The 17,692-nt window shown below is 36.9% G+C and overlaps 1 protein-coding gene across 2 annotated transcripts in view; it reads left to right on the forward strand.

The window, feature by feature from the left end:
* PLCB1 (phospholipase C beta 1) overlaps positions 1–17,692 on the forward strand; it is a 652,483-nt gene that overhangs the window by 464,902 nt on the left and 169,889 nt on the right. For both annotated transcript variants that reach the window (XM_069495451.1, XM_069495450.1), the window contains exon 10: positions 13,001–13,147. In XM_069495451.1, coding sequence (XP_069351552.1) covers positions 13,001–13,147 — 147 coding nt within the window. The remainder of the gene's footprint in view (positions 1–13,000; positions 13,148–17,692) is intronic.

Here is a 17,692-nt window from a genome sequence, read left to right on the forward strand (position 1 = left end):
ATATGATGCTTTTCAACCTAAGATAACAAGGCAAGAGAACAGGTATAGAACATAGTGACTCGAGGGTTTGGGAAAAAATGATAAAATATATAAAGAAACCAGCCAAGTCTATATACTATACAAAAACACATTTGGCAAATGCGATAGGAAAGTTTGTGCCCACACAAAGATAATTAAGAAGGGAGCGTTTAATAGATTATTTCTGAAAGCAAGCAAATAGATTTTGGTGAGCCATGAGAAATTAATGCCATCTGCACTTACTCTGAGCTGGTCTAGCAGAATTCACAAGGGTCACAGCCCCAGCAATAGACATGAGCCAAGAAAGAGCTTCTCAGTGCTGTGCTTAGAAGTGATTTAAGGAGGTGCAAAACCATGGGGCTGGTAGCATTCCAGTATGCTCTGGTATTATTACATTGAGTGAGAACTGAGCCATGATGAATGGATTCTCAACCACTTAATCTCAGTGACATCCAAACATACGAGTGCCAGATTCTGCCTAATTGGCATTTGGCTCAATGAAAGGAGGCTGGTGGCCATCCTAGCTGGCGGACACATTGCCCGGTTTGCCCATCTCGACTGTGTGATGATTCTGTGTGGATTTATAGGCCATCTGTCTTCCAGAGCAAAATTTGTAGAAATTTCTCTGGGCCTTGAAGATGTTATTTGCATGTGTTTGGCAGTTTTAACTTTTTAAAAAGCTAACCTGCACATTTTTTTTTTTTTTTCAAAATCCACAAAACAATGTCACCTCTTCTGTTTAGCATTTCTTTTGTCCTCCTGTTGGCATGACAAGTTTTCAATTGTGATTTATTTTTCTTTGGGGAAGAAAAATAAAACGCAACAGAAAGGGTTGGAGCGTAAAAAATGCTAGAGGACATCTTTAAATGACTTGCGGAGATTAGAATGTAAATTAAGTCTGGAAAAGAATTTTGGACCTTGATAGGCAAATTCAAATCAAAGAGCTAATCCTCACGCCTCTGCCAGATGGGTCATTTGTCCGCAGGATCTCAGCTTCTTTAAACAGGAAGATTAAAGTAACACATTTTAGAGAGATAAGTAAATCATGAGGGAACTCGTCCTTGGTTCCATTCAGGGCTATTTTTAGGATTCATGCCCAGATTGAAGCCAAATGCCCAGGAGGCGAGGCTGTCTCCTCCCCAGAGTCCGCGGACCCACCCAGGCCAGTGCTGGGACTTGTGCGGACAGACGTCATCCGTCACAGCCACCACCATCTGTCTTTCTGTCACCTGGGTATGGGCTCCAGACGCAGCTGTCACACTGTGGACCCCTGTGTCCTCAGGCATCGCCTACCTCTCTAAGCTTACGTTTATTCAACTGAAAATGGGAATTAAAAAGTCCTGTCTCACAGGATTCCTGTGCCTGGCACATGGTCAGTGCTGAGTAATAGCAGTTCCTGTTATTATTATTGTATTTATTATTATTATTTACCTTCTCCTATGACTACAGGATATATGGTGTCTGGTACAGCAGCATCGTGTGGAGTTAAAGGCATGGGACACAAAGCCTGACTTCCCAGGCTCAAATCCGAATTTATTCACTTAGGAGTTGTGCAACCTTGAGCAAGCTCCTTGCCTCAGGTTTCTCATCTGTAAAATAGTCACAAAAGTCCCCACCGAGAGAGTTTCTAAGAGGATGAAATGAGTTAATATCTGTGTGCTGTCAGCAGCACATCCGTACAGTTTTGTTAAACAATATACTGGACACAGAGCAAATTTGCCAAACTCTTCAAAGGCGCTCTGTCTCCTTTTCCTCCTTGCGCTTTCCTTTCAAGTCAGAATCTTTTTTTTTTTTTTTCCTTAAGTACGGTGTACATAACCATGGCCCACCACATTCTCTTTCCTTGAACTTCTGCAGCATTTTTTCTTTAGCACTTTGCTGCTGCTGCCTCACAGCTGCTTTCAGGACTAGCTCAGGGGCAGCTCGGTGTGCTGTGATGGGGTCATTTCCTAGGTAACCATCCTGGTAAAAGAAAAAAAAAAAAAAACAAAAACACAGAGCAAGAAAGAGCCTGACTGCGGGCCTTTCCAGGTACCTTAGTAATGTGCCGTGAAATCTATTTAGGGATTAACTTTCAACCACACCTTATGTGCTTTCCCTTCCTGTGGGTGGTGGAACTCGTAGGGAGTATAATGAGACTATGGTGCTAAGGACCCATCCCTGGGCTCAGAAATTTCTGTATAAATACCTACAAGCCAGGCACTGTCCTGAGTTCTGAAGATCAACAGTAAACTGCAGAAACTTCCCACTGGCTGGGCTTCCCACGGAGTGGCTGCATCTCTTTGCTAAAGGCTTTCTTTGGCTGCCAGAACCCCCCTGACCAAGGGTGTGGTAGTAGCATCAGCTTGTGCTACCTGACCTTACTGAAAGTCATGTTCATGAACTTCTGGGTAGAAGGTGAAGAACTAGGGATTTTTTTTTTTTATATACAATTTTTACTCATAAATGTGGTAGGAAATTCTGCCAGGGCTGAGCAAGGGAAGCTGAGAAGAAAGGATGTTGATAGAGCAGGTAGCTTGCCATGTGCAATGGAATGAAGTACAGTCAACTCTGCTATTATTTAAGGATTGATTCACCCTATTCTGACTTATCCTAGTCCCCTTGTTCTGGTCTATTTCAATGGCTTTTGACATTTAATGCTTTCTGATTAGTACTTCTGCCAGGGGCTAGGCAGAGGTAGGGAATAGAGATAAAACTTTCGATGTCTCTAAGACTCTTGGTTGGGACTCAGCTCCCTAAGTCCTCCCAGTCCTGCAAGAACATTTGTTGACGTTCAAGGTATCACCATTAGTCACTGCCGGCCAGGCTTCTTGGTTCTGGTCTGTAAGCTGTCATTGTATTTCTTTTATGTTTTTTCTTAGGCCGTCCTTTGCAGTATCATTGACAGCTGAACTCCCAATTGCCACTTTTATGATACAATTCAGTTTGAGAGATTTAGTTGCCAAGATGAAACACGAATCGACTCATATGAATCAATGTATGAGTGTGAATATTTATGGACTCAAACAATCATTCTTTCAACTAATATTTATGGAATACTTACAAGCCAGGCACTGTTCTGAGCACTGAAGCAAACTGAGGAAAGCCTGCCTGCTGCCTGGACTTTCCACTGAGTGCATCTCTTTGCTAAAGGCTATCTTTGGCTGCCAGAACCCCCCTTACCAAGAGTGCAGTGGGCCAAAGGTACTGGGAATTATCCCCCTGGAAGCAGCCCTCAACAAGTGCCTGACGTAACTTGTGTATAAATACACGCTCCCTTTTTCCTTAGATGGGATCACCTTCAAGTACATGTCCTATCTCATTTTCTAGTGGTTCCCCAATGGATTAAACTCCAGTTACCCATGGTGGTGAGTTGCCTGCTAACTCATTCATTATTGGCTGCCTTCTTCAATCCCCCATCCGTGTTTCTAAGAGCTCACCTCCCAAATAAACTAGTACCCAAGTTCTGGTCTCAGAGTCTGATTCAAGGGAAACCCAAACTAAGACATTGTGTCCTCAGAAAACTTACAGTCTTATAGGAGGAGACCAAAACTAACAAACCAGTAAACATCTAGTATGACAGATGATGATAAATGTTATTGAGAAATATTAAGCAGCCATAGGACATAGAGTACAAAAGTGATTACTATTTGTATGGGGTGATCAGGGAAGTCTCCATGTTAGGGTGACATTTGAGGATATTTTCAGTGCACTCAAAATAAACCTTTCCCTTTCTCTCTCTCTCTATCTTGAAATAACATAGAATGATATCTATGTACTAAGAGCTTACGTAGGACCTGGGCATCAGAAGGGAATCTGGCATTTGGTATAAGCTGGCAGTCCTGAGAAATCTCATTCTTTTCTGGTCTGAGTAGTTGATCATCGTTTTCACAACCACAGGTTCAGTCAAATCCTTGTCAGTCTTCGGGGGACCAAGGAGGACCCCTGTAAGGCTCAGGATCAGGTCTATCTTCTGAGAACATGTAGACACTTCTGCTTCTGTTGGTTTTGGTTGCTTGGGAATCCCAAGGCTGGTGACTATCGGGAGCACCTCTGGGAAAGGAGCTTTGTTGCTGCCTGTTTTGGAGAAAAGTAAGAGGGACTTGGGAAGGATGAGGGAGGAAATAGCTCATCTGTTAAATAGTACCAACTATGACAGAATTGAACATGCAATTTATTTCACTCCTTTAGAAATTAGTTCTTGAAGTCTCCTTTTTTTATTTAATCAATCAATGCCTCTAGCAGTGTTTTGAACTCAAATTGCAATTTTCATGAGAGACTTAGGAAACAGAGTTACAAATATGAATGTAATTTTCTGCCTATTGAATCAAGTCATGAAGAAAACATCCTATGAACACTATGAGGGGAGTTGGACAAGTCACCAGCACTCAAAAAAAATCAAAGGTTGGCTTGGCTCAGTTATTGCTCCTTTAGAAACTCAGGGAATTGACAACTTCTCACACATACTACTACCTGTTCCATGCAAGCAGGCTTGTTAGGTTAGCAAGAAAAGCCAAGGAGTCTAAGCATCTTCGTACCTGATAAGTACCCTGAGAGCTTAGTCTGCCTCCGCAACTCTGATTACACTCTGCTTAGGAAAAGATATAGCAAGGAAAACCTGGCTGACAAATTATCCATACAGTGCCATCTGTGGTGAGATATTTGTCACTGCATACTTTATTAGAAAAATGTAAATAAAAGAAGGCCAGGGAACCCCACAATAAGTCTAGGCAAAGCAAAAGACCTCATGTTCCTCCAATCTGATTCAATTTTACCTAAAAATACTGGAATCAAAGAATGTGGAATCTGACTTTTTTTTTTCTTTTTTTTTTTTTCTGGGCTTTTCCTCAAAGCAAGGAATCTGACTTTTTAAACTTAAAAAAAAAAGTTGCAGTATGGTATAGTAGAAAAATCATGGAATTCAGGATAAATATGGTGCATTGGACATAGTCATCTCATTGAACTTTCTTGAGACCATACTGAAACTACATTAAATTTTTTGAAGGCATAATCTGGCAAGCATAGTAAGATAAGAGACAACAATTGCATAATTTAAGCACCTGGCTATATGTTTACACCTGTTAGCAGATCTGAGAAACTGATTGTAGATCAGTCATATGAAAAGATGGGAACCAAATTGAGTTATTCCATAAAAACCTTAAAAGTCTCAGGAATTGATGGTGCTAGGTTCCTCTGGAAGTGGGATTGGAGGTACAGCATAAAATGAAGAGGATTGGATGATAGCTGCTTGAGTTGAGTAATAGTAAGAATTCCCACCAGCAAGACTAAAGGTTTACTCTCTAGAGACAGGAAAACAAAGGGTCCGAGGATGACACAAGGCCCAGGTGAAGGCAGGGCTACCATTTTGAAAACAAGGAGATAAAGTGATCATAAGTATACTAAATGCTGAGACCTCCAGCCTTCTTTCCCCAATTGGCTCTGCAATGCTGGCATCCAGGCCTTTACTCTCCTGCTAAGAGATGAGGCAGAACTTCTCTCAAGACTCTGATCAGCCCGAGAAAAAAGACCTAAAGATATTGATTACTCTGAAAGAGATGAAGACAGATTCCTCTTCAATGTTACCTTATCAACTCTGATACTTTTCAAGGCCACCAAAGGCATTCAAAAAGCCAATCAGCTTTTTAGTCTGCCAATTTGAAATATGAACAGCTAATTCAAAGTTATTAGACATACGAAGAAAACTTCTTTTAAAAAAGCCAAAATAAGAAGAAAAACAGTAACTTTGTAGTAAATGACTATGTAGTGAGACGAATTTTTTAAATTTGCATATATCATGTACATCCTTAGAAAAATAACCAAATATATTGCATCCATGACAAATGAACACAATGCTCATTTTTAAAATAAATGTCAAAGATCATAAACTGGTTGTTGACATGAAAAAGAGAGCAGCAGGAAAAAAGCACTCAAAGAAGACTTGGAAATAAAATTGAGGAAGTCTTTTAGAGGTTAGAACAAAAAGAGTAGATGAAAAATGAGAGAGGAAGTATATAAAAAATTAAAGTCTGACCAAATAATATTCCAGAAAGGAAAAAAACAGAGGAAGTTACCATAGTAATAATTCATAAAAATTTTCCCAAATGAGACAATCGCTTTCAGACTGAACTGTCCCAAAGGGTGCCCAGCACAGGGCATCAATATAAACCCATACCAAAGTGCATCATTGTGAAATTTTAAGAAACTAAGACCAAAGATGCTAGAAATTTCCAGAGGGACCAAAAAAAACAAACAAACAAACAAACCAACCAACCAACCACATACCTGTTTTTAGAATGGTGAGTCAGAAAGTCTTCAAACCTCTTAAGAACCACACAGGAAGTTAAAAACAATGGAGCAAATTTTCCCACAAAAAAATCTAAAAAAAAAAAAAAATTCCAATTCAAAATGCTATATCCTGCTAAACTAGCAATCAAGTGTGCAAGTTTAATGAAGCCAGTTTTAGACATGCAAGCCTCAAGAAATTTAATATTCATAAGCCTGTTTTCAGGAAGCTACTGTCAAATGTGCTCCAACTAAAATGAAAAAGCTAATCATGAAAGAGGAAGACATGGTACACAAAAAATAAAAGAGACTCAGAACAGAAGTGAAGAAAATGGAAATTAATCTAGATTGGAGCTGATCTAAAGGCTCTAGAAAAGACTTCTTCAAGAGAACATAGTTGGGAAAACACTTGTGCTTAAACATAGTGCAAAGAGGTTGAGATAACTGACGGAGAGTTTGGAGCTGAACTAGAGCTATGTGTAAAAAAAAAAAAAAATGACAATCTAAGACAATTTTTAACTACAGGGAAAATAAAAAAGTGTGAATGAAAATAAAAATAATTGTTAGGTTATTATACAACTCAGCCCCGAATAGAATGCATAGGCATGATAACATAAACATTGAACACATTAACTAAATTATAATATAACTGTTGCTAAAGGATGGGAAGAATGTGTGTATGTGCTGTGGGAGTAGAGATAAGAAAGAGCAATATCCTCATCTTTCATGTTGATAACTAAAAAACTAGTAATACAAGCATATCATTTTGAGATACAGAAGTAAATACGAAAAGCTAAAAGAAAAGTGTTTGCTTCTAATCAAGGGGAAATAAGGGAGCTTCTTTCTATTAACTGTCCCATAACAGTAGCACTGGATAGCAGCTATAAAAATAGTTTCAAATTCAGAAAACAGCCCTTGGCTTCTGGCTGCATGTTGTTTTCCTTGTAGTTGTCCCCTGCAGTAGTATCTGTGCATTAAGAGCAAATTACACAGGTGGCTTCTTAGCTCACCATGGTGACTCAACTCACTGGCCGCACTCAGTACTCTGCCCCCTCCCCGATCCCGCTCCCCTCCCCCCAATCCTTCCTTCCAAACTCAGCCCATCAGTGATAAAAACTGGCTGCTTTTCTTCCATCTTCTGCCAGACCTGAGCAGCAGAGTGGTGAAAGAGAAACTAGAACAGAACTAGATCAAAATGAGTTAGTCCTTTCAGAAGATTTCTAAAATTTACGTCCCCAAGAATCCAGAAGGTTCCTGTGTGGCCAACATGAAGTTAGCATGTTTTTCCACTAACTGGGTGTGTGGGCTCCAGCTCCAAACTCTATGTCTCCGTGTACATTAGGACACTACACTCAATGAATAGAAACCTGAACTGAGCATCAAAATGAATCGAGTAGGAATTTTACAATTTTACATGCCATATTTTAAATTTCTTGAAAGTCTCTAATGGACACACCCTTGGTTATTTTCAACCCTTGGCACATAAAGATGGACCCTCAATAAAAATTTGTCCATTGATAACCATCAGCACGGATGCCCCAGCTCCAGGGTGAATGCAAGACATCTTGCTCTTCCTGGACCAGAGGCCTGGAACCACAGGGTCAACCCAGAAATTTCTATTAAAAGTAGGTTTTTAGAAGCCAATAGATAAAAGTGTTGGAACTGAGAGGACCAAAGCTCTTCTAGACCATTATTCTGTTCCATTCTCCAGAGCTCTCTTTTCTGGACACAGATTCTCCTCGGTCTTCATTGTCTTCAAAGCCCATGCATGGCCCTGGGTTTAGTGAAGGCTTCAGAGCAGCCCCTGCCCCAGTAAATACTCAAGTGCATGCACTTGTAAGCATGAGTTGTCACTGGATACAATGCACAGTTTTAAAGGATGATTTTTAAAGCATCCCTGGAAGGTATCGTTAAGTCACAGCAGAATTTGAATTACTGTCTTCCTGACATCTGTTGGAGCAGTGATTTTTTTCTTATAAAGACCTTTCTTTAGGTGCCATTATATGCGTGAGTGCTCAATTGGAAGCATACCCACCTTTCATTAAGAAAATATGTAAGTGAATTTATTTTTAGCCTTTGTCAGCTGGCCTTATCCTTCTCAACTTCGTTTCCTGTTGATTTTATTTCAGAAAATTATAACATTGCTTTTCATTGTGGTTTGATGTTTCATAGTCTCATTCTAATAGGGGACATTTTGTTTTCATTTAACTAGTAATGATCCCTAATCATTAACCCACTTGAATTCATAGACGTGTAGAGCCAGAGGAGACTTAAGTGTCCACATAACTGACTCATCCTATGGTCAAGGAATTCGTCCCTGACCAGTTACCACTGGCGGGAGTGGAACGGGATTTCTTGTGCTGTTACTAATTTGTTTAGAAAAGCAGTATGTTTTCTATGCTAATTCTAAAGCTTTTTCATCCTTCTATGTGCCTCAGTGAACCAGAAAAAAAAAATTGTAAGCAATTTTTCACAAACAGTTCAAGCTTGATAGAAAAGGACCGATGGTTTTAAGTCAACAGTCACAGCAGTATTCCAGCTGCAGATTATATGGAGAAAGGAAAATCCTCTGAGAGTCTGTTCTCTGTCCTTAAGATTTTACTACTCAGAACTATTTTTAGGCTCATTCATTATGCTGAAACATATCCATCTTTGTAAATGAACTTCTGACCCCTTAGCTGATGCCTAGATTACAAACTCACTACTCTTCATGTTTACTTTTTCATTGGCTATTCTTGACTTTGACCTATCTCTGCCTAGTCATTTGATGCATCAGAAATCTTGAGCATTTGCTCCTTTTGTTAGCAAGGAAAAGCTTTGGGGTTGAAAAGTTGATCCTCCAGTCTACTCACCTGTAATCTACTATGGTAATCTCTCTGAACTTCCCTTCAAACTCATTATTTGTTCTAATTCAAAGTTAGGGAAATTCCTTCATTAGGGGTTTTTTAAATTATTTAATATAATTATAAATAATCCTCATAAATAGTGATTCATCTATTATTTTTTACTGATTTTAATCTATGCTAAAAATTGTGTTAAAATCTTTGATTTCTATAAAATAATAAAGGCAGAGAAGATAAGCCAAAAGGTTATGGTTCAATGAACCTGTAGGACATTAACTAGCTTTATATTCATTTTAGCAATATCTGTATAGGTTATGGCTTTTGGTTTGTCTGTTTTCTGCTGACCAAAAAAATATATACATATACACATATGTGTATATATCAGTGTCTCATTGCCTTTTTTTGAACAGGCATTGCCATCTTCCTGGCTTCCTTATTAATGAATTTAATAAAACTGGCATGTTCCAAATTATACCTTGACCTTTGTCACAATATCTTGTCATAATATTCAACTTTGTCATTTGAGGATGACAAATATATGGTGTCTATACCCTCACCTTTCTGTCCTGCACTTATGACAGTCATCCAATTTAATCACAAGTGTGGTTCAGAATCTCCCTCAACACAAGCACCCAGAAGGCACCAACAGTGGGCTCCCTAAAGTAAAAATTAATTTGTCATCCCTGCCCTATTGGCATATTTTTTATGATTTTAAAAGTTACTGATCAGACCAAAGAACATTTATTCCTGCAAGATAACAGTTACAGACTGACAGCCTCAGGACCAAATTCAGCACCATCGTGTTGGCTCACACAGTACTTTGTTGCTGTAACATGCATGCCTTTAGAAGGACCGTACACTTGCCGGTTTTCCACACCGCATGACTCCCTGAGTATGCACATTCAGTGTGCACGTTCATCCAGCAGTCATGTTACTTTCCTGGCCCCTGAAGACACTTAACATTTACTGCCTGTCCTCTAAGGAACAGCTGTAGTTGGAGACTGAGTTGTATGAAATTGCCATTTGTGTAGGTTAGAAACATCAAATCTTAGCAATTTCATATTATTTGACCTAAGCCGAACGCAAGAATCAAACAAGATTATTCTGCCTTTGGTGATATTCCAGGTTCAAAACAATTATTTTCTGTTTTGAATCACAACAGTCATCCAAAAGAAGTGATGATTTAGCACCTACTGTTCACAAAGCATCGTAGTAGATTCCAGGGAGAACACCCTGTTTGGAGTTGCTTATGCCTGGTTTTTAAGAGGTGAATGGTCTTATTTTTCTATTAGATTATGAGCTCTTTGAAGGCACATGCTGAGTTTTACGCAGGCTTTATTTTTCTTTATATTTAGCACATGTGGGTGTTTGATAAATCTTTGTGAAAAGAATGGAAGGTAAAGAGAGAGGGAAGAAGGAAAGGAAAAAAGGAGGGAGGGAGGAACTACTTTACAAGCTGGCCCTGTCACAGAAATAAGAAAGACTACAAAGAAATTAGACTTTTTTTAAAATAAGATTTTACCTCTAAATGAGTTTTATACTCCAAAATATTTTTTAAACCATCTATTGAAATAGCTTTGGCTCTCAGTTGACTCTAATTTGTTTCCAAAAAATGAAATCAGTTTAAAGGGATATATGCATTCAACTGTAGATGAATTTTAAAAAGAATTCTACGTGGCAGTAACCAAAGTGTTATTATCAATGGCACCATGATCAGAAAGATCACTTTGTTAAGTAATGGTTATTTAGAGGTATAAACTATGGAATCTATTAAAAATTGGTCTCACACAAACATACCAATAAAAAGATCTTTATGTCATATTTCTCATTTCTAATGCAAGAGAACTTCTTAGCACTTTTTTTCCTTATATCGTTACTGAAATTATCAAAGTATGTGTTAGAGTTAATTTTCAAGCAGTTCATATTACAAGTATTGTTTCCATTTAAAAGTTCGTTTAGGAAGATTTTTCTTTTATGAAATAGATTCTCTCTTTAAAAGAGCCAATATCAAATTTCTTTCTTTTAATTTATTTATATTAGATAATAATATTAAAGGTGAATTAGCTATAATGTTTCCAGAATTTGGGAAAAGTAGTCATCAGTCACCTTGAGAAATTTATTGGATATGAAAAGATTTTTACTGTGGTCAATAGTCAGTGTTAGCTTTGCCATTTAGATGACACACCTCATACCATTCAAGAGTAAGTGATGCTCAAATCAATAAAAATTAGAATTGTTAGATAGCACATTTTTACCTGTAAGTTTGGTAGAAAGGGTGAAAAGAAGAAAAGCAGGTACTTTTATATTGGTGAAAGTTAACTGCTAGAACTTTAACAGCAAGGAAATTGGTTATGTGTATTAAAAGCCTTAAAAATATTCATATTATTTGAATCAGCAATTCTATTTCTGGGAATTCATCCTAAAGAAATAATTAAGGACTTGTACAAAGGTTTAACTATCAGAATATTCAATGCAATGTCATTTATACTAGTGAAAAAATTAGAAACAACTTTAACAACCAATGGTAATAGAATATTACTTCATATTATAGTGTTATATTTTCTAATATATTCAATGTAAGTATATATTTTATATGTTGTAGTTAAATATTTATATGCATGGAATTTATTCTCACATGAAAATGTTAATATATTTTTTAATTAATACAAACAAAGGAGGTTACTAAATTATATATATGTAATTATATATATGTGTGTGTATATATGATTACAGCTTCATAAAAGAATTACACACACACTTTTTTCTGGAAGCTTACATACCAAAATTGTTAAAGGTGGTTGCCTCTGAAATAAGAGTCTTCAGAAAAGGTTTTGTTTTTCCTCTGTTTATCTCATTTCCTAACTTTTTTCAATGAATATACCACTTTTATAGTAACAAAAAAATTTCAAAAAGAAAAAAAGAAATGCTGTCCACCAACATTTATTGGCAACATTTTTACTACCCACAAATGTGCTGTTTTAAGGCTTTGATTGTTAAGGTTGAAGAAACAAACTGTGGTGATGGACCAAAATAGTTAAGATGATTCTATGTATCTATAAAGCTTACTATAATAAAGAATTGTCTCAATACATGTACCAAAGCATCAAATTGTACACCTTAAATATAAATAATTTTTGTCAATTATATCTCAATAAAATTGAAAAAAAGAATTATCTCAATAGCATTAGTCAACTCAGAAAGGTTTCAACAAAGGAAAAATTTCTAAATAGAATCTGCATAAACTATAAAGTGTAAGTCATATTTCTTCTATTTGAAGTAAAAACATTCTAAATGTGAAATTTAAATACTTCCTTTTTATGAGCAGTCAGCTTTTTATTCCTAGGAATGACTCATTTGTGGTCATTTTTATTTTCTGTTTCAGAGAAAAAGATCATTATTTGAAAACACTTTCACTTCATCTTAAATAATAAAACCACTTGTGCATAACTTCACTGATTATAAAAGTAACGTGTATTTATAACAGAAAATTTAGAAATTTGCCCCAAAATCTATCATCCAGAGAAAGCACTGACAGCATTTTGGTGTCCATCCATAAAGTTGATGTCCAGTCTTATATTTGAAAACAGGAAGTTGGTGTTTGGCTATTTAAATTCTCTGAAAGGTCAGTGAGGATCATATATTAATAACTATTATCTGTGACATTTGGAGATAAATGTAATGAAATGGCATAATCCTACACTTTTGTTTATCCATGCTATTAATAAAATGCAATTGTGGCTACTGTCTTCTGCCTTGGACACTACCAGAGTTTTTTGTCCCCCACCCAAAAAAAAAAAAAAAAAAATAAAGCAACTTGATATCAGTACCCCCTAAAAAAGAATACATTCACATTCTTCTTAACTCTTCATTTCCTCTAGGACAGATATCTGTGGATGGATTTATGCGCTATCTGAGCGGAGAAGAAAATGGAGTTGTTTCACCTGAGAAACTGGATTTGAATGAAGACATGTCTCAGCCCCTTTCTCACTATTTCATTAATTCCTCGCACAACACCTACCTCACAGGTACAAGTTTATAGTTCTCTGTTATGTTAGCCAGTCTCACCAAATTGCACCAATCTCTACTTTCTGTTGTTCCCAAGTTAAGGTGAATTTGTGAAACAATGTCATCGTTTCTCTATATCCTATCTAAGTTTTCAAATCTTCTAAAATGTATACATATATGATATCTTCAGACCAGTGAAATTTTTGTGTAACTGAACTGATTCTTCAGTGAAGTTCAAGCCATGTACAATCCTACCTAGTTCTCTGGGCTGTGTTCAACTACAGGAGGGCTCTGAAGTCCTAAATAACTTTTGCTGAAGGCAAATTGCTTTTTGCTCAAGGTGGAATAGGACTTTAGACAAGAACAAATTGACCTGTGAACAACAATTTATACTTCACTGTACGTGTTATAATGAAGTAGGAAAAAACAAAATTTTCTAAGTTAAGCATTGCCATGATTTTGGTAGATTATTAAACAGAAAAATATTAAAACATATACACATGCATATATGTTACATACTTACACATATATAAACTGTAGTTTAGAATTAAAATTTTAATAAATATGTATTTTAAGAAGCTGAAAATGTTTGTATAATCAAAATACATTTCTTCCAGAATAATTTCTGTATGGCAGATCCCTTACCCCAAACCTTAATAAGTCTTTGTAGGAAATCTGCTGTTAGTTCACATAAAAAAAGAGCTTTTTAGAAACCATATCACTCTCTTGCTTCACACAGTTCGTCATCCAAACGTAAATAAAGTAGCCAGGCTTAATACCCACAGCACAACCCTAGTCTGGGGTCTTGTTTGGTATTTACATGCTGTAGACACTCTGCATGGCTTGTGGGTGGTTTTGATGTACTTGTGACTCATTGTCCTGGGGTGTATGGTTTCTGTTGCAGGGTAGACCCTCAATGATGTGCACGTAAAGACTAGGGAGATCCAGGCACTGGATAGCCATGGAGGTGTTCAATAAAATTTCACAGGATTCTGTCATCTGACAACTAAGCAGTTATTTCTTTAGAATTCCTTAGGGAATTCCTTCATGGCTCAGATGCATGTTGTGTTGGCATCAAGTACAGCATTGGCCTGGTTTCTCACACTAGGTGAAAAAGAGCTTAGAATAGAAATGAGTTAGGGACAGAAATCACAATGTAGCCTGCAGACAGCCAGGATGGGCTATCTCAAGAGGATTCCATAGTTTCTGAAACCAACTTGTCAGAATCATAATATTCCAAGTTCTATCATCAGTTGAATTACAACTTACGTTGTTCTTTATGAAAATTGCAAGACTCTCAGGACATTTGTGGCCTGTTTTGTTTCAACTTATATTATGTACTGAGAAAGATTTGTGCCTCAAAACTATGTTCTTGTCTGGTTCATCCTAAACCCTATTCTAGTCATCTACTGCTGCATAATAAATCACTCCAAAACTCGATGGCATAAAACAGCCACCATTTTATATTTATCCATAGTCTGTGGGTCAAGAATTCAGACAATGACTAGAAGGAATGGCCTGAGTTCCATGATGTCTTACTCCTCAGCTGGGAACTGAATGTGGGGAGATGGTAACCCAAACAGCTTGGGTGCTGGAATCATCTGGAGAGTTCTCCAACATGTCTGTCACCTAGGTTGGGATGACCCTACAGCTGTGCTCAGTTAATGCTATTGACCTAATTGCCTGCAAGAGGCCTTATCATATAGCTTGGACTTCCTCATAGTATGGCAGCCCCAAGGTAGGTGAACTTCTTACATGGCAGCTCAGGGCTACAAGAACAAGTGTCCCAGAGAGAAAGAAGGAAGCTTAATTGCTTTTTTGTTCTTAACTTCTGAAGCTCTGTAGTGACACTTCTTTCTTTCTTTATCAAAGCAGTCACAAGTTTACCCAGATTCATAGAAAGGGGACATGAACCACAGCTCTTGATGGAAGAGTGTCAAAGAATTTTCTGTCCTGTTTTAAAACCACTGTACAGGTTCTATGAGTTCAGAAGGAGAGTGTCCACTTAGCCCACTTTCTTGGATTCAGTTCCTTAGGCCTATGACAAAAATTTTGCAGCTCCCAACCAAGTTCATAAGACTTTATAAAGGATTCTTTTTCCTCCTTAATGGTTTTTAATCTTATTTGGTACCATTGACCCTTTTGTCAGTCCAATGAGGCCTATGGACCCTTCTCAGAATGTTAAATGCATAAAATAAAGTACCTAGGACTAAAGAGGAAATAAATTCCATTGACATATTGTTATCAAATATTATAATATATATCTCTTAGCACAATTAAAAATGAATATAAGCAATATGTTGTGATGTTTGAAAAAATTGGAATATATGAAAATATCTGTATTTTCCATTGGTGTCAAAGTCATAGATCTTGCTAGTACTACTGTGACTTTTGACCTACATTCATAAACTGAAGAGAATGTTAAATTTTGTGTAGATGTTAAAATTAAAGCTGCAACCTTTTTTCTCATTCCAATTCAAGGAGGTGTATGGTAGGTCAAGTTGAGTTTAAATCTTTAACTTGATAAGATCCAAAGAAGTATAACTTTAAAAACCTGAGAACATTATAGAATCTTGGATTTATCATATACTTAGGACCAGAAGACTTTTAGAAATATTTAAATGTATGTCCAGTTGAATTTTGTATACTACATGTGATTTTTTTCTTCTTGGAAGTCACAATACAGAGTAATTTTACCAATAATTTTTTCAGTCCAAAATGCCTTTCAGCTGATGTATTTATGTTCATTACTTTCATATTATTTGTCATATAATAAATGAGTCAGCAATATTAAAATAATTCAGTGACAAGACTGCTTGGATATCCATTCCACTCTTTTCACCTTCTTTCAGAATATATTACTTTTTCTCTTTATGTAAAATTATGGACTTAACGTTTTCAGATTTTATGTATGTTCATTCAGTCACAGCCACTGTTCTCCTTTTGATGCTCAAATTGTCTCAACTATTGTGAGTGGGAGCCCTTTTTAGGCTTTCATCTATGTCCTCTTGACATGACCCATTGATTTTCAAAAATGTCCTTGGTTTCTGGGACATAAAGATCTTCCAGGCTCACCTTGGCCCTTTCTGCTCCAGACACAAAATCAGACTTTTCCTCAATGAGCCCTGTATCAGCAGTTTGGACCCTGTGCTTTGGAACATTGTTTCTGGACCACTTCAGTGAACAAAGCAAGAAAAGATTTTTTTTTTTCTCTTTTTAAGACATGAATTCACATATTTACATTCCTATCTACCATCTAAATTCTTGATTCTACAGCCATGCTTCCTTTACAATTTTGATACTTAAAAAATTATACATACCGGCCGGGCGCGGTGGCTCACGCCTGTAATCCTAGCACTCTGGGAGGCCGAGGTGGGCGGATCGTTTGAGCTCAGGAGTTCGAGACCAGCCTGAGCAAGAGCGAGACCCCACCTCTACTAAAAAAAAAAATAGAAAGAAATTATATGGACAGCTAAAAATATATATAGAAAAAATTAGCCGGGCATGGTGGCGCCTGCCTGTAGTCCCAGCTACTCGGGAGGCTGAGACAGGAGGATCGCTTGAGCTCAGGAGTTTGAGGTTGCTGTGAGCTAGGCTGACGCCACGGCACTCACTCTAGCCTGGGCAACAGAGTGAGACTCTGTCTCAAAAAAAAAAAAAAAAAAAAAAAAAAAAAATTATACATACCTACTCATTTGCTGTACTGGCAACAAAAAATGGCTTTAATAATTGCTCAATGGTATTAGTAATACACATAATAAAACTACAGAATATAGTTCAAGTTTTTATCTGCAGGTTTCTTTTAATTGCATTTCACTAGGGATTTTCAGTCAGATCAATTTCTTCTAGAGTCACTCATATGCACACCCTCTGTATAACTTGCTAAGCACAAATGTGGTAGAGAATTTGGCTCCATTGTGTCAGTTTGGTTTAAATTTGAGGGTGTTAGCATATTAACAAGTGATAGTTGTTAGAAGGTGGAGCTTTTAGCCATTAGGAAAGAAAAGGATTCACATTATTTTGTGATGAAGAAAGAACTCAAATAGCTCTGTCCAGATTTCTGTACAATAGTTTCATATCAAAACCGTATGATTCATATACATGATTTCTGATCAATTCTCTCTCCAGTTATTTAATTTCTAGGACTATTAGAATCTACACATTTTTAAATATTCAGCTTTTAAAGCTGTGCTATGTTAAATCCCATCCTGATCTAAAGGATTTTGTTGTTGTTATTTTTTATCTTGCTCTCTTTTCTAAGCTATGTATAATTATACCAAGATTTGCATTAGATAAATCCACATTCTCACAATATTACCTTGTCCCAGTACCAAAGTTTTATTTTCTTGCAGGGGAATTAAGGAGAATTCCATATAATTGACACAAAAGAAAACCTCCAAAAAAATATTAATACAAGCTCTTGAGGTATTGTCTGAAATCCTCTTTTGACTTATGGGTCAAAATTTGGTTTTACTTTATATGTTAATTGTAGTATCATTGTTTTAATTATATAGAAAAAACTGATGTAGAACTCCTATTTCTCAGAGGCCTTTGGATAACTCAAA

This window comes from Eulemur rufifrons, chromosome 20 (assembly GCF_041146395.1).
Source record: "Eulemur rufifrons isolate Redbay chromosome 20, OSU_ERuf_1, whole genome shotgun sequence".
Classification (NCBI taxonomy): Eukaryota; Metazoa; Chordata; class Mammalia; order Primates; family Lemuridae; genus Eulemur; species Eulemur rufifrons.